This window comes from Bufo bufo, chromosome 1, assembly GCF_905171765.1.
Source record: "Bufo bufo chromosome 1, aBufBuf1.1, whole genome shotgun sequence".
Lineage (NCBI taxonomy): Eukaryota > Metazoa > Chordata > Amphibia > Anura > Bufonidae > Bufo > Bufo bufo.
This window is the reverse complement of record NC_053389.1, coordinates 392,890,506-392,914,614: the sequence shown is the minus strand read 5'-3', so window position 1 is coordinate 392,914,614 and position 24,109 is coordinate 392,890,506. Positions and strand designations below refer to the sequence as shown.

At 42.3% G+C, this 24,109-nt stretch overlaps 1 protein-coding gene and 1 pseudogene across 3 annotated transcripts in view; one reads left to right on the top strand and one right to left on the bottom strand.

The window, feature by feature from the left end:
• The window catches only part of SHROOM1 (shroom family member 1), a 146,958-nt gene that overhangs the window by 38,821 nt on the left and 84,028 nt on the right, over nucleotides 1–24,109 (bottom strand). For all 3 annotated transcript variants that reach the window (XM_040405689.1, XM_040405706.1, XM_040405697.1), the window contains one exon: nucleotides 1,688–4,249. In XM_040405689.1, the coding sequence (XP_040261623.1) occupies nucleotides 1,688–4,135 (2,448 nt within the window). In that variant the 5' untranslated portion in view covers nucleotides 4,136–4,249. The remainder of the gene's footprint in view (nucleotides 1–1,687; nucleotides 4,250–24,109) is intronic.
• Nucleotides 20,396–24,009, top strand: LOC120979767 (annotated as a pseudogene).

Below are 24,109 nucleotides of genomic sequence, written 5' to 3'. Positions count from 1 at the left end.
CATTCCCTATGTGGTAAAACTGACCTGTGCCCGTCATTCTCTGTGTCAGAATCATTACAACGATACCACACTTATAGTTTTTCTTTTCATTGCCATATTCTGACACCCTTAACTTTTTTACATTTTTGTATATAAAGCTGTATGAGGGCTTATTTTTTACAGGATGATCTATAGTTTTTATTGATATAATTTTGGAGTGTGTGTGACTTTTTGATCAAATTTTATTCCCTTTTTTGGGGTAAGTGAAGTGATGAAAAAATAGCAAATTGCCCATTTTTGCTCTATTTGCCTTATCTGATACCTAATATTTTTTACATTTTAATAATTCAGGCATTTAGGAATCACCAAATATGCCATCTTCAGATCGCTTTTACATTACACTCTAGTTCAGGGGTAGGCAACCTCCGGCACTCCAACTGTTGTGCAACTACAACTCCCAGCATGCATACTTCCCCTGCTCTTCTGAGAACCCTCACAGAAATGAATGGAGCATGCTGGGAATTGTAGTTTCACAACAGCTGGAGTGCCAAAGACTGCTGATCCCTGCTGTAGTTCAACAGATCTACAATCTAAGCTCCATTTGTGGTTATCCTATGGAGCACTGCCACTTGCAGGCCTTCATAGGAACTACAGCTGCGTCTCTTCTGAGAAACCCAGCACATCAGAGCGAAAGAATGGCTCCCCTGATCGCCACATGGGGGAGTCGTTCCTGGCCTGGAAGCACATGCTTTAGTTTTTACGGCATTTAGATGCTGTGGTCACATCTGACCACGGCATCTTAAGGGTTAAATGTCTGCGATATGCGTTATTGCCGGTCGGAGATATTATCCCCGGACCTCTCCTGTTTGAAACCCCTTCTTCCGCTATACATGTATGGCACTGGGATGGAAGGGGTTAAAGGAGTTCCCCTTTTGGATACTTATGTCCTATTAGAGCAGATGTAGGTCATATAGAGGGGCTCCTGCTCTCAAGACTTTGTGCCACCATTTTATGGTGACCCATTCTCCTTAGGAGTCCAGTGGGCATAGTTAACATAGTTAACTTTCACTGTATGACTGTGCATACAGAATTAGTAGTCAATAACTTTTTGGACTGCCTACTAGACTCCTTAGCCCAGAATGAGCAGAGATTTTAATTAATAAAATACATGTTATACGGAATGTTTTCTATATATCGATCTAATCTATATAGAATATCAAGCTGCTCAGCTCCTCTGCTGTATAACATACTAACTGCTGATGGAATAGCATGATCTACATCAAAGTTTATCTTTAGAAGGACCTGTCAACAAAAAATGCTATGCAATCTGACAGCACCATGTTACAGAACAGGAGGAGCTGAGCAGATTGATATATATTTTTGTGGGAAAAGATTCAGTAAAACTTGTAATTTATACATTTATATTTCCATCTCTGAATACTCATTGGTACAAGAGGTAGGAGTCACCATTGATTGAAAGCATTGTGTGTATACGTGTACATAGAGATAACTCCTTCTCCCTGTACCGATAGCAGTTCACAGAGCTGCATATATAAGTGTATAAATTACAAATTTTACATATTTTTTTCCCCTCACAAAAATATCTATCAATCCGCTCAGCTTCTTCTGCTCTATAACATAGTGCTGTCAGATTGCAATGCATTTTTTGGGGGGAAAATCCACTTTAAGTAAGTAATGTAACAGTTACCTGAGGATGATTAACGGATTTTGAGTTTTTCTGGGAAACAGCTGTTGAAGAGTCTTCGAAACAACATTTGTTATTTAGTGGAAATTGATCAAGGTATGTTTTATGTTTCCCATTTACATACTTGTCCACCAAGTTTACAGGATCTCCTTGAGACATCTTTAGGAGTCTGTCATTCCATGTGACAGTAGCATCATAAGAAGAAGAGGCTCCAGTTGATCTTCTATGGTAATATTGTTGTGGAATATTATAGCTTGACATTTCATTTGCCAAAGATTTCCATTCTGATGAAGACTTCACTGCTATTGGTTTTTGCATTTGAGACTGGTAAATACTACTGGGCCTTTGATATGCTTTTCGCTCCATATACTCAACAAGAGCATTGTGTTGGATTTGCTTTAGTTCTGTCTTTGAGAGGTTAGAAGATGAAAGCGTTCGTTCTTTATCTATAGACTTCATTTTATGATGCTCACCTAATTTGGTCTGACTTGATTCCTCATTGCTCCATACAGAGAAAGAATTATGTACACCGACATGGTCAAGCTTTTCAGGCTCAGAATAACATAACTTTCTTTGCTCTTTTGTAAGCCTTTTTCTACCTCCAATTCGTGAGATGATATGCTTTTCTGGCTCTTCTTTTTTGTAGTTGCTATCCACAAAAGTTTTGGGTTGGACAAACTTGGCTTCCTCATTTGATCCAGACAAAGAATATGATCGGACATGATCAATGGAAGGTCTTTTTGGAGCATTCCATTTTAGTCGTACAGGCAAACTCATCTGTAGGTCTTTTCTTTTAAAAGAGGTTTCTCTCAAGACCTTTGTCTGAGCTACCTTAAGTTTTTCCCTATAGTCATACATAAAACTTTCTTCTGATGTTAAGTTACCATCTGTCTTGAAATCACTGCAGTCAATGACAGAATTATCAACAATTTGTGATTGACTTTTAGTTTTATGAAGAGGCTTTTGTGGCTCAGCTACCTGTGATATAGTAGAGTTGTCTGTTGCCTGAAATGTCTTGGACTCCTTATTTGCATCTAGAGGCTTAGGCTGATGTTTGAAGTTTAACATAGCCAAAGAATTGTTCTTTCCTCCAGCAAGATGATACAGCATGGGGGTGGATGCCTTACTAATCTTCTCACTGGTTAATTCACAAAAGTTAGACATTAAAGTCATAGACACTTCTTGCTCCTGGGAAAGCAAAGGGATAGGTTTTATTGTTGCATCTTTCCTGATGTGTGTTTTAGAGCCTTTTTGGAAATCGTCACAAATCACTGCTTTTGAAGGTTGTTCGAATATATCTTCACTGGGCCTGTTGTAAATTATTTGGCTATTTCTCGTGTGCAAACTTTTGTATTTGATATCCCATTGTCCAACACTATCACATTCTAGGTCCTTCATGCTCTGGGATTGTGGTCGATATTGTTCTTTGAGCATTTGATTATGTGCCAGATCCTCTACTCCTTCACAATTTGTTCCTTCATCATTATAACAATCAGTTTCTTGAGCTGGATTCCAAGAACTACTGCTAATGTCAATTTTTTCTGACACAAGTTCATTGAGCGAACGTCTTGTGCTTTTAGTGGCTACTCCTTCATTTAGGCAATAATCAGAAAACACATTCAACATATTGCTCTGATTTTGACCTTCTGATTTCATTTGAATTTGCTGGATTGTCTGTAAATCTTTTTGTTCAAGGCAGTCTGTATTTAACATGCTAACATGAGAAGGGAAATTATTTTCATTGTCAATACAAGTAACATTATGTGTTTGTGTCATATTACCCACAGAGGACAGAAATGATGAACTTGTAAAATGAGGATAATCCCTTTTCTCCCAGTTGCAGGATGTAACACATGACTGGTTCAATTCTCCCTGTGTAGAGTCTTTTAACCACATAGGGCTGTGATCTTCAATATAGTGGCGACTAAGTTTGTGCTCAGGAGATGAAAGATCACTTGTGCTTGTGGGGCTTCTCTTACTCTTGTGGCTGAAATGATCTCCAGATTCCCTATTGATATCAGACTGTTCTAGGTGCTGGATGGTGGTGTAATTATTTATTAGAGGTAAATGATCCTCATTAAGAGTTTCTTGTGAGGTGTTGCTTAATTTAGTGATTCTTGTGGATGGATAATTTTTAGATGAACGATCTTCACAACTGAAATTCTGTTGAAAATGGCTTTGGTTTGGTCCACTAGGATTATAAATAGCTTTGACATAGTCAGAGTCCATATAAGAAATCTGTTCATCATTCAAGTGACAACTTACATGCTGTAATGGAGGGTATTCTGCAACATAGGAACCACCAGAAAATGAACTGTAGGCCGAATCTACTACAGCAGCTAAAACTTTTATAGGTGCACAGCCATCTGAGACCCGTTTATGCTGAAGATCTGAAATATCACTTGTGCTTCTTATACTCCAGTTTTCTATTGCATTTCCAAATGAAGACATCACTAACGGAAAGGGCGTCAGGATATATATATATATATATATATATATATATGTTTCTGCTACTTAGAAATCTTCCAGCTTCATTGAATAGTCTTCATCTTCCAATGTAATATTCTGAAAGGAAAGCAAAGAAAAATAATGACTTTACAAAACAAATCTTAGGGATTATATGGGACAAAAATATCATGTACTTAAAAGGGACACTTCCATCAGGAGTTTTTTAAACTCCTTAGTCATAAGAAAAATTCTTTTAGACTTTGGCAGTTTTTTCATTTTGGCAGTGCTAAACCATTGAAAATTAAATACAAAATACTGTCCTTCTGTAGAAGTTAACACAAATGATAAGACATCCTAAATAGATAGGTAATCCACTTTCAGTTTACTACTATTGTGAAGGAAAAGGTTATCTGAAGTGTAATCCTCAAGATAGTAGACGAGGAATTAGCATGACAGTATTACAGCTATATTGTTCTCTTGATAATCCTAGATAAATAATTCACAGTATTAAATTGATTCATGTAATTTGTGATGCTTTAAGTCAATACAGTGGGGCTCTCTCTGATGGCAGCAATGGCCTAAGAAAGTTAAAGGGGTGGTCTCATAAAAAAGAAAAAAAAAAAAAGAAGCTAACTAGATTGTTCACATTGTAAGAAGGTACAAGGAATCATTGTGGATGGTAGGTATGTGTCATTGAGGGTCCTGGCCTCGGTGGAGTAAGAGCCAGTTTTCATGTGTCAGCAGCAGTTGCTGTTTGACACTTTGCTATTTAGTATGGCTGTATAGCTGATCCGGGATGGCTCTTACTGGGAGTAGTCAAAGTGCTGGGTGGGTGACTACTCCCCACATTCCAGGCCAGGTTTTGTCAGACCTATAAAAAACAGCCAGCAGTGTCAGGTGTGGGGAATTTTATCTCTCTCTCTGACATTGAAGCTCTGGCAATCTCTGTACCAGGATCTGAGCCTTGTGCCAGGCTGGAGGCCTGAAACCGAGAGGACTGCTCTGTTCTGAGCTATGCCGGTCATGTGTGAATTAACACCCAGGACCAAAGGTGACAGTTTTGCTTTTTTTGAGCTATCTAAGTGTGAACTAACACCAATACTGCAAATGAACTGTTGTACTGTGTACTTGCAACAAGTGTGAATAAACACGGAATAAACACATTTTGAGTTATAAAATGGTCTTTGTCTCTATACTGCGTCCGCTGGTCCTTAGTACCAAACCACACCATATAGGCTGTTAATGTGTGAGGAAAAGATTATGGTAGTGTCCCTTAAAATAATTTGTCTTTTCTGAGACAGCTAAGATTTCTGTTATTCAGTACAAGATGTAAGACCCAAAGTCTTATGCCAAAATGGAGGATTTCTTTAGTCATTTCCTCCTAGACTCAATTATATGAAAAGATGGCATTGTTATATTAATCTGCTGAATGATTTGGTAAACCTACAAATATCCATCACTCAAAAATGTCAAATCAGATCCAGAGCCGTTCATACATTCCAAACAAGTCCTTAACGTTCGTGGGAAAATGCATTTCCACCTGCTTGGCATGTGAGGAAAAAAATACCAATCACATTTATTTGCTTTAAAATCCATAGCAATTATTTATCAGCTTTGTGTTTAAGTAGTTCACAAGCTCCCCTGCTGTGTAGCTCTTCAGAAACACAGCTCTGGGCTCAATGCCTGCCATTGGAGTACAACACATCAGCACAGGCTGACAATAAATCTGTATTGGGATGAACGACTGCAGAAGAGATAGTTCCTCCCCATAAAAAGTACAGTACATTTTATCTTATTACAGGGTATCTCAGCTGCCTGAAGCATTCAGTATTCATTACAACAGCTAGAACTGCTACCATCAACTACCCTGATAAGCAAAGCATAGGAGTGTCTCTTAGAGCAATACTCACTTATAATACATAGGAGGCTAGACATTAAAGGGGTTGTGTCACCTGCCGCAAATAGCATTTATCATGTAGAGAAAGTTAATACAAGGCACTTACTACTGTATTATGGTCATCCATATTGCTTCCTTTGCTGGCTAGATTCATTTTTCCCATCCCATTAAAAACTGCTTGTTTCCATGGATACAACCACCTTGTAATCCAGCATTGGTGGTCGTGCTTGTACAATATAGGAAAAAGCGCAGGCCTCTCGACTGGCTGAGACTCTGTGGGTGCACATAGTCCAGCACTTTTTTTTCCTATAGTGTGCAAGCACGACCACTGCTGCTGAACTGCAAGGTGGTCGTAACCATGGAAATAAGCAGTGTATAATGTGACGGAAAAATTAATCTAGCCAGTAAAGGAAGCAATAAGGACAATGACAGTACATTATTAAAGTGTAACTACCGTTTTATTTGTGTAATGTATAGGGGCAGTGATACTGACCATTTTTGTAATATACTTTAATTACTGAAATCATACATTTCTATGAGAAAAATAGCCCTAAAGTGGCCCATTTTAAGCCTTAGCTCTGTCTTTTGTTACATAACTGTGGATACTTGCTAACACTGACTGTGTTATGTAACAGAGGAGCATTGCTAAGGTTCAAAATAGGCCACTTTAGGGCTATTTTTCTACTAGAAATGTATGATTTCAGTAATTAAAGTATATTACAAAAATGGGCAGTATCACTATCCCTATACATTACACAAATAAAACGGCAGTTACACTTTAAGTGCCTTGTATTAATTTTGTCTACATGATAAATGCAATTTGCTGAGGTGAGACAACACCTTTAATTCCTCCTAGTCAATAAAGAATAAACTGCAAGACATGGAAAAAAATAGCCCCAGCAATCTCATATGAACAATTCATGGTAATGAATCATTAGAAAATAAAATTATGTACAGCGGACACTTTGTGTTCTGAAGATTGTTTGTTAGCTTTGCTGTGTAGCTTGGAACAGTATAAGCAGAGGATTCAATAAAGGTCCATTCACACATCCACAAAATGGGTCCGCATCCGTTCCACAATTTTGCGGAACAGGTGCGGACCCATTCTTTTTCAATGGGGCCGGAATGTGCTGTCCGCGCCCGCATATGCGGATCCGTACTTCCGGATCCACACAAAAAATAGAACAGGCATTTTCTATGAGAGTGACGGCGATGTGCGGTCTGCAAAATGCGGAACGCAAATTGCCGGTGTCCGTGTTTTGCGGATCCGCAAAACACATACGGACGTGTTAATGGACCCTAACAGCTCTATATGTAAACAAATATGGTATTTGTATGTTCCTTCTCTCTCCTTGGTCTCTAGGGGTTAAAGGCTGTACTCCACCATTTTCTAGGCACTGTAAGGGTATAGACACATATTTCAGCAAGCCATTGGCCAGCGTGGGTGGGGATTCAGCCTTGTGTACTTCCCGCAAGGTTTCCATCCATACCCATAGTCTATGTGATTTTGCTGTCAACTATCTCCCATTCATTACAGCTGCCATAAAGCACACAATCTCTGCAATAGTATCTATATTGACAATACATGAAGAAGAAAGGGAAAGAAAGAACTAAAAGGTCCAGAATCTGCATGGCCAAGCAATGGAGTTAGTCAGTTTAAGTTTCGCTGTTTAAGGCTAATAGAAACTTTACTGAAGTGAGAGGTACAGTGCTAAAACACCCTTCACACCCCACCCCTCCCCCTGGGAATTACAGACAAGTTTGTAAGAACTTTGTCAGCCTTTGATGAGAGAGATAGAGAGATAGAGAGATAGAGATAGAGAGATAGAGATAGAGATATATATATATATAGAGAGAGAGAGAGAGATATAACCCTTTAAGTAAAGCCTTACTAACTCACTGCCTTACGGTGTCCATACACCTTCAATAGCTGTCAGCTCATTTCTCCAACTCTCTCATACACAAAGCACATAACAATTGTGTGTGTATGCATTTTGAATGGGGAGAGAGGGGAAATCCACTCCCCTGCGTTTATGTGCCTTAACCCCTTAAAGACCCAGGACGAGAATGCTTGTCCTAAATGGCCGGTACTTTGTGCCCCAGGACGAGCTTTCTCATCCTGGGGTCCTTCTCTTCCCCCACATGTGGTGTCGTGATCAGCGGTAGGGATCCGGCTATTATTGACATCCACCGGCATCGGTGTTATCATGCATTAACCCCTCATATGCCGCGGTAAACACTGCGCTCCCTCTCCTCATCCATCGGGTCCCCACGCTGCGGTGGCGGGGACCCGGTGGTTGTCATGGCAGCCCTAAGCCATTCAAAGGCCCTGGGGCCCGGAATGTACGGAGCCCTATGAGGCCAGCCCCCAGGCTGGGTCTCATAGGCAAACTATCAGTCTATTGATAGTCAATGCAGTACAATACAGATGTATTGTGTGCTTTGAAACAGGGATCAGACCCTGTAATGTTGAAGTCCTGTAGTGGGACAAAAAAAATAATTAAAGTAAAATAAAAAAGTGTTTTTAACAATAAAAAAAGTTTCAATAAAAAAAAAGCCCCTTTCCCATAAAAAGAGACATATAAAATGGCACCCAGGACCTTGCGTCCAAAGGCCATATCCTCATTGGCAAATACATCAAGCCTATAATGTTTGGTAAAAGTATGGGCCCTGTTCCAAGTGGCCGCCCTGCAAATCTGCTCTAGGGAGGCAGAGGCCCTTTCGGCCCAGGAGGTAGACACTGCTCTCACTGAATGAGCTCTGAGAGAGGGAGGAGACTCTTTACCAGAGGCTGTATACGCTTCCGTAAAAGCACTCCTTATCCACCGGGATATGGCGCTCTTGGCTGCTTTCGTACTTTTATTAGGGCCAAAAAAAAATGCAAATACATTTTTGTCTATCCTCCTTTCCCTGGTAGCGTCAAAATAACAAAAAACTGTCCTTCTTACATCTAAGTTATGGAATTTTGCTTCCTGCTCGTTCCTGGGATTGGCACAGAAAGAGGGAATTACAATATCTCGGGACCTGTGAAAGGTGGATACTACCTTTGGGAGGAAATTGGGTCCAACTTAAATATTAACTTATCCTCTAAGACCTAAAGGAAAGGCTCCTGAATGTATAGGGCCTGAAGATCGCAAACTCTCCTAGCAGAAGATATTGCTACCAGGAAAACAGTCTTAAGAGTAAGCCACTTGATAGAAAGAGAATCTAAAAGGCTCAAACGGGGAATCTGACAAGCCTAAAATAACTGGGTTCAGGTTCCATGGGGCTACCAAATTCTTAATTCTCGGCTTTAGCCTATCTGCAGCTTTCAAAAACCTAGCAACCCAGGGGACATCATAAAGACTAGTGTTGTAGAGGGCACCCAGGGCAGACACCTGCACCCTTAGAGTGTTTGGGGAGAGATCCATATCTAACCCATCCTGGAGAAACTCCAAAATGAGAGGAATATTGGGAGTGGACTGGTTAAACCAGACCTAGGAGGATGGACTGTTCAGTAACAAGGCTGATAGTTTGAGAAGCCTGGGGTTCGGATGGCTGATTGGGCCCTGTGTTAGGAGGTCCTCCCTCAGGGCAAACAGGATTGGATCCTCCCGGCTGAGGGATCGCAGAAGACTTAACCAGCCCCTTCTGAGCCAAAAGGGGACCACCAGGATTAGGGTATACTTCTCTGTCAGGAATTTCTGCAGGACCTTCGGGATCATCGGGATTGGTGGAAAGGCATAGACGAGACCCGACATCCAATCCTGAGTGAAGGCATCTACCGCCACGCACGGATCCCTTGAATTGAGGGAGAAGTAATGAGGAACCTTGTGGTTTTTCTTTGAGGCGAACAGATCCATACTCTGACTGCCCCACTGGACCTGCATCTTCTGAAAGGCTGTCTGAGAAAGAGACCATTCGCCTGGATCTAGTCTCTGCCGACTGAGAAAATCTGCCCTTAGATTGAGGGAGCCTTTTAGGTGTACCGTAGGGTGTTTAATTTTTCCAAAGATGTGATTTTCATATGACTTACGCCCCGAGTCTCAGTGATGTAAAAGATATATATGACAAATTTCAAGAAGACTGGATGATATTTAAGGGTTGCACACATTGATCACTTTTATTACTACTCTCACTTCTGTACCTAGGAGGTTGGTCTAAAAATGACTTCAGTTTCAGGAACCCGGGGGCTCTGCATCAAGCAAGGTGGATGGCAAAGGCAATATATGCACTTAAAATTGTCCTTTTCACTAAACAGTTGAATATTCCTCAACGAGAATTGAAAGGAATGAAACGGGTTGCACATTTTGTCAGGCTAATATATGTTCGCTTTTTTGCACGAGGCAATTGTTAGTCGATGGGCTACAAAGAATAATTTGGCTATGCAACAGCTTCTGAGCACTTACCCAGATGCAGACGTAAAAAAAAGTGCTCTCACAGTTGCTAAGAGACACCTTTGGTATCTGTCAGAAACAAATGTAGGATTGGCTTTTTTGGACAAACGTATTTGTCACAATCAGTGTGGGGGAAAAACTAACTAACACTAAACACAGGAGGGAAGGGGAACAGTAACTGGAGCCTGGCAACTAGGGAAGAAACAGGTCACCTCCTAAACAACCCTAATCCGGGCCCTAACTACCTATCAATATGAATAGACCTTGAAGGTAGGAATATTCATATGCTGTATACCTAGGCCCTTCTATCCCTATAAGGTCCTGGGATGAGGTTAGGACCAGAGACAACCCATTCCTCCCCAGATGGACGAATGGAAGTCTCTGTCTCAGGCCCAGATACAAACAACAGGGAATATAACAAACACAAAACAATAAGAACATACAAGACTTATCTGAAAGTAGAAAACTGGCAACTCCACAAGCGCCACAGTGTACAATCGACCAGCTAGTTAGAAGGCAGGAAGAAAATCTATAAACAGCAGCTCCAAGAGTGAGAAGCTGCTACTTATGGGAAAGGTAGTTTACCAACAAGCAACACCTGAAGCAAGGGGTGTAGCATTCACCAAAACACAGACACAATAAGATCCACAGTGAACTTGTCAATTAAACTCACAAGTTGCCAGTCTCTCCGATCTCCTGGTACCTGCTACAGAAACATCCGTGACAGTACCCCCCCTTCTACGGGTGACCTCCGGGCACCCAGGACCGACCTTATCCGGGTGAGATCTATAAAAGGTATTCATTAAACGATTGGCATTAATGTCAGATGCCGGCACCCACATCCTCTCCTCCGGTCCATAACCTCTCCAGTGGACAAGATATTGAAGGGATCCATGGAGAACTCGAGAGTCAACTATTTTTGCGATCTCAAATTCCAAATTACCGTCCACCATGACCGGAGCGGGTAGCAAGAAAGATGGCTGTAAAGGTTCCACATATTTTTATGAACAAAGACCTATGGAACACATTATGAATTTTCAGGGCCTGAGGAAGCTCAAGACGAAAAGCTACAGGATTAATAATGGCCGTGATCTTATATGGGCCGATAAACCTTGGACCCAACTTCCAGGAAGGTACCTTCAACTTAATGTTTCTTGTGGACAGCCACTCAGAATCACCCACACTTAGGTCTGGACCATTCATAGTTTCCTGTCAGCCACACGTTTATATTTGTTGCCCATATTTTTCAAGTTATTTAGAATTTTTGGCCATATTAAAGACAATGATGAAAAACGTTCTTCCTCAGGGATACCAGAAGTAATAGAACCAGAAAATGTGCCAAACTGTGGGTGAAATCCATAGGCCCCAAAAAACGGCGACTCACCAGTGGACTCCTGACTACGATTTTTTAATCAAAGGCAAAAAGGAATACCACTCCTCTTGGTTCTCAGATACAAAACATCTCAAGTAAGTCTCCAGACTCTGATTAGTGCGCTCCGTCTGTCCGTTCAACTGAGGATGAAAAGCCGAAGAAAAGGACAGTTGAATTCCCAGACTAGTACAGAACGCCATCCAGAATCTGGAAACAAACTGAGTCCCACAATCTGAGACCACGTCAGAGGGAATGCCATGAAGTTTCACAATGTTGTCAACAAATACCTGTGCAAGGGTTTTAGCATTAGGTAGGCCTAGTAATGCAATAAAGTGTACCATTTTACTAGTGATCAACTACCACCAGAATAACTGTCTTTCCTGAAGAATTAGGTAGATCAGTGATAAAATCCATGGATACACGAGTCCATGGTCTGGACGGAATGGGTAACGGAAGTTAAGATCCAGAAGGTCGAGTATGTGTCACCTTGGCCCGTGCACAAGTAGTACAGGATGACACATAGTCCTTCACACACTAACGCCACCCCGTCCACCAGAATCTACAAGATATGAGGTTGGCAGTGGACCTACTCCCAGGATGTCCTGTAAGAACAGTATAATGATGTTCCTCCAACATCTTGTGACGCAATTCCGGTGGCACAAATAGTTTCCCAGAGGGACACGAGTCTGATACGTCTCCCTGAGCTTCTAACACCTTCACCTCAAGGTCAGGGTAGAGGGAGGATATCACCACCCCTTTAGACAATATGGGACTCGGGTTTTAAAAATCACCACATTCAGGGAAACTATGTGACAAGGTGTTCGCCTTGACATTCTTAATCGCAGGACAATAGGTGACCGTGAAATTGAATCTGGTGAAAAACAGGGCCCATCTGGCTTGTCTTGAGTTCAGTCGTTTCGTTTTTTGTGATCAGTGAATACCGTGATCAGATGAATAGAAACATAGAATGTGACGGCAGATAAGAACCATTTGGCCCATCTTGTCTGCCCAATATACTGAATACTATGAATAGCCCCTGGCACTATCTTATATGAAGGATGGCCTTATGCCTATCCCATGCATGCCTAAACTCCTTCACTGTATTTGCAGCTACCACTTCTGCAGGAAGGCTATTCCATGCATCCACTACTCTCTCTTAGTAAAGTTATACTTCCCGATATTACTTTTAAAGGGTTTCTATCACTTCGTTTCACCTATTTAGCTTTCAGACACTAGCGATCCGCTAGTGTCTGCTTTATCTAACCATCCTAATATAAGAGCTTATTGTCCTGCCGTTTAGCTAAAAAAATAACTTATATAGATATGCAAATGAGCCTCTAGGTGCTATGGGGGCGTGATTAGCACCTAGAGGCTCCGTCTACCTTAACAAACTGCCGCCGCCCAGCGCGTCCCTCCAGCCCGCCCATCTCCTCCGGAATGCGATGCTCCTCGTATTCGGCGCATGCGCAGTGAATGTCTGATCGCTTCCCTGCTCAGACATCTCCACTGCGCCTGCGCCGATGACGTCATAGTGCTCCGAGGAACAGGCGCAGTGGAGATGTCTGAGCAGGGAAGCGATCAGACATTCACTGCGCATGCGCAGAACAGAGACGCGCACGGAGAGGATCGCATTCAGCAGGAGATGGGCGGGCTGGAGGGACGTGCTGGGCGGCGGCAGTTTAGGAAGGTAGACGGAGCCTCTAGGTGCTAATCACGCCCCCATAGCACCTAGAGGCTCATTTGCATATCTATATAAGTTATTTTTTTAGCTAAACGGCTGCCCAATAAACAGTTATATTAGGATGGTTAGATAAAGCAGACACTAGCGGATCGCTAGTGTCTGAAAGCTAAATAGGTGAAACGAAGTGATAGAAACCCTTTAAACCTTTGCCCCTCTAATTTAAAACTATGTCCTCTTGTAGCAGTTTTTCTTCTTTTAAATATGCTCTCCTCTTTTACCTTGTTGATTCCCTTTATGAATTTAAAAGTTTCTATGATATCCCCTCTGTCTCGTCTTTCTTCCAAGCTATACATGTTAAGGTCCTTTAATCTTTCCTGGTAAGTTTTATCCTGCAATCCATGTACTAGTTTAGTAGCTCTTCTCTGAACTCTCTCCAAAGTATCAATATCCTTCTGGAGATATGGTCTCCAGTACTGCGCACAATACTCCAAATGAGGTCTCACTATGCTCTGTAGAGTGGCATGAGCACCTCCCTCTTTCTACTGGTAATGCCTCTCCCTATACACCCAAGCATTCTGCTAGCATTTCCTGCTGCTCTATGACATTGTCTGCCTACCTTTAAGTCTTCTGAAATAATGACCCCTAAATCCCTTTCCTCAGATACTGAGGTTAGGACTGTATCACTGATTTTATATTCTGCTCTTGGGTTTTTTACGCCCCAGGTGCATTATCTTGCACTTATCAACATTAAATTTTAGTTGCCAGATTTTTGACCATTCCTCTAGTTTTCCTAAATCCTTTTCCATTTGGTGTATCCCTCCAAGAACATCAACCCTGTTACAAATCTTTGTGTCATCAGCAAAAAGACCCACCTTACCATCGAGGCCTTCTGCAATTTCGCTGATAAAAATATTAAACAATATGGGTCCCAGAACAGATCCCTGAGGTACCCCACTGGTAACAAGACTATGGACTGAATATACTCCATTGACTACAACCCTCTGTTGTCTGTCCCTCAGCCACTGCCTAATCCATTCAACAATATGGGAGTCCAAGCCCAAAGACTCTAATTTATTGATAAGCCTTCTATGTGGGACAGTATCAAAAGCCTTACCAAAGTCTAGATAAGCGATGTCTACTGCACCTCAGCCATCTATTATTTTAGTCACCCAATCAAAAAAAATCTATAAGATTAGTTTGACATGATCTCCCTGAAGTAAACCCATGCTGTTTTTCATCTTTCAATCCATGGGATTTTAGATGTTCCACAATCCTCTCCTTGAGTATGGTTTCCATTAATTTCCCCACTATTGATGTCAGGTTTACTGGCCTATAGTTGCCAGATTCATCCCTACTACCTTTCTTGTGAATGGGCACAACATTTGCTAATTTCCAATCTTCTGGGACGACTCCTGTTACCAGTGATTGGTTAAGTAAATCTGTTAATGGTTTTGCTAGTTCACCGCTGAGCTCTTTTAATAGCTTTGGGTGTATCCCATCAGGCCCCTGTGACTTATTTGTAATAATTTATCAGCTGACTTAGAACCTCTTCCTCTGTAAAGACACATGCATCAACAGATTAATTAGTCTTCCTTCCTAACCGTGTGACTCAGTCACTGTACTTATAGTAAACCACACTGACTGGTGATCACTAGATCCCAAGCTTTCCCCTACAGTAATATCAGATACCATATTCCCATTTGTGAATACTAAATCTAAAATGGCCTCCTTCCGGGTTGGCTCCTCCACTTCTTGCTGTAGAGATAATCCCAGTAGGGAATTTAGAATATCTGTACTCCTGCCAGAACTAGCTATTTTGGTTTTCCAGTTTACATCAGGAAGATTAAAGTCTCCCATAATGATGAATTTCCCCTTCAATGTCATTTTAGCTATTTCCTCAACTAGTAGATCATCTAATTCTTTGACTTGGCTAGGTGGTCTATATATCACACCTACACGTGTTACCTTATGATTATCAAGCTGCAAGGTAACCCAAACTGACTCTAAATTGGTCTCGCTACGGCCACCCCTCCCCCTTCTTGCCTTCTCTGTCTTTCCTATATAGAGAGAACCCTGGTATTGTTATATCCCAGTCATTACTTCCATTGAAACACGTCTCATTAACAGCCACTAAATCTATATTCTCAGAATTGCCCCTTCCAACCAATGACGCGATTCCTTAAAAGCCAATTTAATGGCAAGCAACTCTCTCTTACCCACATCATAATTTTTCTCAGCAGAGGATAGTTTTTTTCGAGAAAAATGCACATGGTCGCCATTTACCAGGTGATGGGCCCTGTGACAAAACTGCTCCTACCCCCACCTCGGATGCATCCACTTCCACAATAAACAGTTGTGACACATCTGGCTGCACCAATATGGGGGCAGAAGAGAAGCATTCCTTAATCGCAGAAAAGGCTTGCAACGCCGAATCAGACCATACAGAGACATCCGTCCCTTTCTTAGTCATGTCTGTTAAGGGTTTTACTATTGTCAAATAATTCTTAATAAATTTTCAGTAATAGTTGGTGAATCCTAAAAACCGCATAAGAGCCTTCAGATTTTCGGGTCGATCCTAGTCCAATACAGCATGGACTTCCTCAGGATCCATTCGAAAACCCAAAGACGACGACAGGCAGCCCAAGAACTGCACTTCGTGTACTGCAAAAACACATTTCTTAAATTCTGCGAACAATTTATTATCCCTTAGAATCTGTAACACCTGTCTCACATGATTCTGAGGTGTTTCCATGTCAGAAGAATAAATAAGAATGTCATCCAAATACACGGTCACAAACCTCCCCACCAGGTGATGAAAGAGGTCATTCACAAAATGTTGGGAGACCGCCGGGGCATTGGTCAACCTGAAAGGCATGACCAGGTTCTCAAAGTATTAAAAGCCGTCTTCCATTCATCCCCTTCTTTGATCCTAACCAGATTATATGCCCATCTTAAGTCCAACTTGGAGATAAATTTGGCACCAATAATCTGGTTAAACAAATCGGGAATCAAAGGAAGAGGGTAAGGATCACAGATAGTAATCTGATTGAGTTCACGAAAATTCAGACATTGCCGAAGACCTACATCTTTTTTTTTTTTTTCCTTCACAAAAAAGAACCCTGCAGCCATTAGAGACTTGGAAAGTCTTATGTGCCCTTTCTTCAAACTCTCAGCAATATATTCTCTCATGACCTGCCTTTCAGGTTCAGAAAGATTATGCAACCTAGATTTAGGCAATTTAGCCCAGGAAATAAGATTGACAGGACAATCATATTCCCGATGGGAAGGTAAACTCACTCTCAGGAAACACATCGGCAAACTCTGATATAAAAGAGGGTACAGCCTTAGTAGTAACCACATAAAAGGATGTATTGAGATTATCATCAATGCAATAGTCCCCCCAATCCAGAATCTGCCTAGCTTGCCAATCGATAGTTGGATTATGCCACGGTAAACCCAGAACCATAGGTGCAGGGAGACCTTCCAAGACAAAACACGAGATAACTTCTTGATGAAAGTCACCCACTCTTAACCTCTTAGGGACCGGGCTCATTTTCACCTTAAGGACCAGCCCATTTTTTGCAAATCTGACCACTGACATTTTAAGTGGTGATAAATTTAAAACGCTTTGACTGATCCAGGCCATTCTGAGATGTTTTTTTCATCACATATTGTACTTCATGACACTGGTAAAATAAAGTAAAAAAAAATTCTTTTTTATTTATAAAAAAATACCAAAATTTACCAAAAAATATGTAAAAAAATAGCAAAATTTCCAAGTTTCAATTTCTTTACTTCTATAATACATAGTAATACCTCAAAAAATAGTTATTACTTTACATTCCCCATATGTCTACTTCATGTTTGGATCATTTTGGGAATGATATTTAATTTTTTGGGGATGTTACAAGGCTTAGAAGTTTAGAAGCAAATCTTGAAATTTTTCAGAAATTTTCAAAAACCCAATTTTTAGGGACCAGTTCAGGTCTGAAGTCACTTTGCGAGGCTTACATAATAGAAACCACCCAAAAATAACCCCATTCTATAAACTACACCCCTCAAGGTATTCAAGACTGATTTTACTAACTTTGTTAACCCTTTAGGTGTTCCACAAGTATTAATGGTAAACAGAGATACAATTTCAAAATTTCACTTTTTTGGCAGATTTTACAAAGCAAGGGTTAACAGCCAAACCAAACTCAATATTTATGGCCCTGACTCTGTAGTTTACAGAAACACTGCATATGTGGTCGTAAACTGCTGTACGGGCACACGGCAGGGCGCAGAAGGAAAAGAATGCCATATGGTTTTTGGAAGGCAGGTTTTGCTGGACTGTTTTTTTCACACAATGTCCCATTTGAAGCCCCCCTGATGCACCCCTAGAGTAGAAACTCTATAAAAGTGACCCCATCTAAGAAACTACACCCCTCAAGGTATTCAAAACAGATTTTACAAACGTCGTTAACCCTATAGGTGTTCCACAAGAGTTATTGGCAAATGGAGAGGAAATTTCAGAATTTAAATTTTTGGGCAAATTTTCCATTTTAATAAATTTTTTACAGTAACAAAGCAAGGGTTAACAGCCAAACAAAACTCAATATTTATGGCCCTGATTCTCTAGTTTACAGAAACACCACATATGTGGTCGTAAACTGCTGTACGGGCACACGGCAGGACGCAGAAGGAAAGGAATGCCATACGGTTTTTGGAAGGCAGATTTTGCTGGACTTTTTTTTTGGACACCATGTCCCATTTGAAGCCTCCCTGATGCACCCCTTGAGTAGAAACTCCAAAAAAGTGACCCAATTTTAGAAACTACGGGATAGGGTGGCAGTATTGTTGGTGCTAGCTTAGGGTACATATGATTTTTGGTTGCTCTATATTACACTTTTTGTGAGTCAAGGTAACAAGAAATAGCTGTTTTGGCACCGATTTTATTTTATGTTATTTACAACATTCATCTGACAGATTAGATCATTTGATATTTTTATAGAACAAGTTATTATGGATGCTGCGATACCTAATATGTATACTTTTTTTTATTTATGTAAGTTTTACACAATGATTTCATTTTTGAAGCAAAAAAAAAAATCATGTTTTAGTGTTTCCATAGTCTGAGAGCCATAATTTTTTCAGTTTTTGGGCGATTACCTTGGGTAGGGTATGATTTTTGTGGGATGAGATGACTGTTTTATTAGCACTATTTTGGGGTGCGTGTGATTTTTTGATTGCTTGCTATTACACTTTTTGTGATGTAAGGTGACAAAAAATGGTTTATTAAGCACAGTTTATATTTTTTATGGTGTTCCTCTGAGGGGTTAGGTTATGTGATATCTTTATAGAGCCGGTCGATACGGACGCGGCGATACCCAATATGTATACTTTTTTTATTTATGTAAGTTTTACACAATAATATCATTTTTGAAACAAAAAAATGATGTTTTAGTGTCTCCATATTCTGTGCCATAGTTTTTTTTCATTTTTTGGGCGATTGTCTCAGGTAGGGGCTAATTTCTTGCAGGATGAGGGGACGGTTAGATTGGTACTATTTTGGTGGGCAAACGCCTTTTTGATCGCTTGCTGTTGTACTTTTTGTGATGTAAGGTGACAAAAAAATGGTTTATTTAGCACAGTTTTTATTTTTTACAGTGTTCATCTGAGGGGTTAGGTCATGTGATATGTTTATAGAGCCGGTCAATACGGACGCGGTGATACCTAATATGTATACTTTATTTGGGGAAAATTAATTTTTTGTTTATTTTTACTTGAAACTTTTAATTTTTGGGGGGGGAAAACTTTATTTTTTCAACTTTTTTTTCACTTTATTATTTGTCCCACTTTGGGACTTGGACTTTTGGGAGTCTAATCCTTTACAATACATTCCAATACTTCTGTATTGGAATGCATTTGCTGTATGAGTAATACTGTGTGTATTACTCATACAGCTTCCGGCCTGTGAGATCCAGGGGGCTGGATCTCACAGGCTCGTCACCGGAAGGCATTGCGATGCCTTCCATGCCATCGGGTCCCCCCTACAGCCGCATGGGGACCCGATGGCACCGCCGCCAGCAGCTGCAAACCGCAGGTCTGAATTGACCCCCCCCCGTGCATTTAGCCAAGGTGCCTGCTCAATGATTTGAGCTGGCATCTTGTTCCGATCACCGCCCGCCGGTGTTTCCTTAAGTACCAGGACAACATGCCGTACAGGTACGTCATGTGTCCTGAAGAGGTTAAAGGATAACTGTCACCTTTGGACCCTAATTTCAATTTTCATATATGTAGTTACTATTACCCTGATATTCCAGAATCACTAACTATTAGACTTACTTACCCCATATTTTATAAGATCCAGCCCTTAGCAACCAGTCTGCACAAAACTGCAATTTCCTTATTCAGTTAAGATGGCCCCTGATGACTCATCCTGAAGCTAATCCAGCCTGCTCCCACTACCCACAATGCATTGAGCTCCTCGTGCACTAGCTTCTGCACCTCAACCCCTCCTGCTAACACATACACTTTAGAAACATCCCCCTCCCCTAAACAGTGCCATTCACAGATCCCCCTCCCCGACGCTCACAGGAGTACATTTATTAACTGTAATCTGTAATTTTAACTTTAATCATAGTTCATCTCTTTACATTGATACCTTACTCTCAGATCCGGTAACAGCAGGCAGTGCGGGCGATGCTCACCCACTGAAGTCACGCGCCTGCTCCTCCCACTAGGCAGCACAGGCGCGTGACGTCAGTGAGTGAGCGCCGCTCGCACTGCCTGCTGTTACCGGAGCTGAGAGTAAGGTATCAAAGTAAAGTGATGAACGATGATTAAAGTTAAAGTTACAGACTCAGCTCACCAGCTGTCACAGCAGGTTTGGCAACGGCGGAGAATGGGAGAAAGACGGTGTGAGATCGGACAGGGCTAGGCCGAGGGGGAGATCATGGTGGGCTTTAGAGCCCCGCGGCATACAGGCCGGCTGCCCCCCTTTGTGTTGGTGGCGTTGTTAGTGGTGATCGCCCTCCTGGCCTTTAAGTACTGGAGTGTGTCTGCCCGCCAGGCCACCTTGCAGGGGGATCTGGCGGCTCTGCAGGAACATGTGAAGCGGTCAGAGGAGGGAGAGACCGCAAAACAGGATTCAGGTACAGTACAGCGGACAAGGAGACTGAAGCAAAAACCGGCTTTATTAAGAAGCAAAATGAAACTCCCAGAAAACCTGAGTAACATTACAGTACCACCGCACCAGAGGCACAATGGGTCAAAGACAGGAATGGTATTAACAGGTGAACATAAATCAAACAACAATGGCAATGGAGTTTTGTATATACACAGAATGAGCTAAACAGTAAGCAGTCAGCTTGCAGGCTACTCTCACTACCAATTTCCTATCTAGCCCTGCTACCCAGGGGACGCTTCTACAGCGCACTGACTAAGTCCCTGACTCTATAACCTATCACAGGAAAGCACCGGTGCCACTCACAGTTCTGCAGATTCTCCTGGGTACAATAAGATGCAGTCTGGATTAGGGTTGTTGCGGGTATCGAACTTTCGATACCCAATCGATACTTTTGTCCCGGTATCGATACGATACCGGGATTTCCATTTTTTCGATACTGGGCTGCGCTTCTGCGCAGTCTCGTATCTCTAAACATGAGCGCGCTGCTGTCGGCGCGCTCATGTTCTCTCAGCAGCACGGGGAGAAGGAAGCAGTCTCTCCCTCCCCCTGTGCTGCTGCCGCTGCCACCTATGAGAAGAGAGGGGCGGAGGAGGGGCGGGCGCACTGCGCCACCAATGATAGTACTTTTCCTACACAGAGCGGCGCCCAGCGATGTCCCAGCACTCACCATTATTCCTGGGCGCCGCTCCGTTCGCCTGTAGTGCCCCATTACGGTCTCCTCTCGTGCTCCACATGCTGATTACTATCGGAGCGATGGGGAGGAGACATCAGCTTCACTAGTGGGCGTTCCTTCTTCCTGCGCTGTGATTGGACAGCGCTACAGCCAGGGAGAAGGAACGCCCACTAGAGAAGCTGATGTCTCCTCCTCATCGCTCCGATAGTAATCAGCATGTGGAGCAGGAGAGGAGACAGTAATGGGGCACAGCAGGCGAACGGAGCGGCGCCCAGGAATAATGGTGAGTGCTGGGACATCGCTGGGCGCCGCTCTGTGTAGCCTAATACTTAGTCTAAACCCAGGAAAAGACTTTAAGCCATAATACAGGAGGAGGGTGCCGACAGCAGAATCGCATTGCCGGCACCCTGCCCCTGACAGGAAGCTGCGATCAGCGGCAGTTAACCCCTCAGGTGCGGCACCTGAGGGGTTAACTGCCGCTGATCTGCCAGTACCCGCCTCCTGTATTAAGGGGTAATTATCATTGGTGGTGCAGTGTGCCCCTCCCCCCCTCAACCTCAATCCCATTAAAATCATTGGTGGCACAGTGCGCCGGCCCCTCTCAACCCCCCCAGTATTAAAATCATTGGTGGCAGTGGCCACAGGGTCCTCTCCCCTCCCCCTCATTGGTGGTGCAGTGGCAGCTTCTGATCGGAGCCCCAGCTGTGTAAGCCTGGGGCTCCGATCGGTTACCATGGCAGCCAGTACGCTACTGAAGCCCTGGCTGCCATTGGTAACATGTGCACAAACCCCAGAGCAGCAGGGAGAGTGTGAAGTCCTATTCACCCTGATAGAGCTCTATCAGGGTGAATAGGACAAGGGATGAAAGATCCCAGGTTCTGGCCCCTAAGGGGGTAAATAGTTATTAAATAAAAAGTGTAAAAAATAAAAATAAAAAAAAAGGGGAAAAAAACCCCCACCAAAATATTAAGTATGAATCACCCCCTTTTCCCATATAAAATATATAAATAATAAACATATTACATATCGCCACGTCAGAAAAGTCCAAACTATTAAAATATAAAAAAAAATCTATGCGGTGAACGCCGGAACAGAAAAAATAAATAAAAACTGCACGATTCTGAATTTTTTAAAATGTGGAATGCACGTGGCTTTTTTGGTTTATTTTTTTCACGTGGTATCGAATGGTATCGAGTATCGCAATACTTTTTCATGGTATCGAAACCGAATAAAAAAATTGGTATCGCAACAACTCTAGTCTGGATCCAGGTCCAGTCGTTTGCTTGGCTGTCTTTCTCTCTCTGGTCACAACAGATGCAGATCTCCACCTAATTCCAGCTCTGGCAGGAAGGATCTGGCTTTTACTGGTCTCTACACATGGTCCCACTCCTCTGGAACACACAGTGAAGTCCTCTGTGTGCAGCTCCACAGCTGTCAGGAAAATCTCAGCTAATATAGCCTCCTGCTGCTCCAGTCTTTTACTGTTATCTCTCAACAGTCACTCTCTCCCTGTTATCTCAGCAAGGCCCCCAGCAACTTCTGGAACAGCCCGGGAAAAACTTCTTAACTCTTTCTTAGAATCTGGCCAGCACAACTCAGGTTCCTGTTTAGTCACAGTGGCCTCTGGTGGCCGGAGGGAAACATGACAGTCTGCATAGATATAAGTGCTGGAAATGCTGTTGGTTGATTCAGGGCTGCCTCTTACACATGCTCAGTGCACGGAGGTAGCCCGAAGTTGGCTGGAGAACCGCCATTCTGAGCTGATCGTGCAGTCGGAGGGCAACCGGCGGAGCAACGGCTGGGCGAATTTCATAACAGAGGATCGACTGCAGGCCCAGGACCTGGAGGCCCAGAGCTGCGAGGCGGACAGGGAGAAGCTGCTGGCCAACGTGTCACTCCAGATGGTAGACATCACTCATCTGAAGGAACAGTTGCATGAACTTCATTAAGAATGTTTGCAACAGGAGAATCAGCTACTTGAGTACAAGAAAAATAATACCCTGCTGCAGAAGGCACTGAAGGTAGAGAGTATACAATGCCCTGTATATTCTAACCCCCAGGCGTTCCCATGGTGACGGGGACACTTGCCTGGGGGTTAGAATATACCATCGTATCTGAGTTTTCACGATCTCACTGAGATCATGACAACTCAGATCCGATGGTATATTCTAACCCCCAGTCAAGCGTCCCTGTCACCATGGGAACACCTGGGGGTTAGAATATCATGAACGCGCACACACGTAGCAGGGCAGCCTGCTCGTGCGTCTCCCGTCCTCCAGCAGATAGATGGACCTCTTCTAGCAACCCAGTTTTAGGGTAAGGTGAAAATAGGCGCTATTTTATTGGTTTAGGAAGAATTGATATAAAATTTTAAGATACTAATCACCTTTATCAAAATATGGAAAAATATATATATATATGACAGTTATACTTTAAGGAACAAATGCATTGAAAGTCAAAATGCCTGATCTTCTCTCCTCTAACACCACCTGTTGGGAGAGAATTGAGAGTTCTCCACATACATTAGATTGTCGGCTGGTGCTTTTGAAAACACTAGGTTTGGCCAACAACAGTCTAATGACTATGGGGTCCTTTACTCCTACAGACTCTGTGCTATGATAGCGTGTCTTCGGCCAAATAAAATTTTCTGGGAAAATGTTCTGTTATCTATCATTTTATTATGTTTAAGAAAGACGCTGCCAATTAATAGCTGGCTAAACTTAATACTGCCATATATTTTTTAGTAGAGGAATAGAAAGGAATGGGTAAATAGCCAATACTCCCAAGTTTCAACACAAAAAGCTATG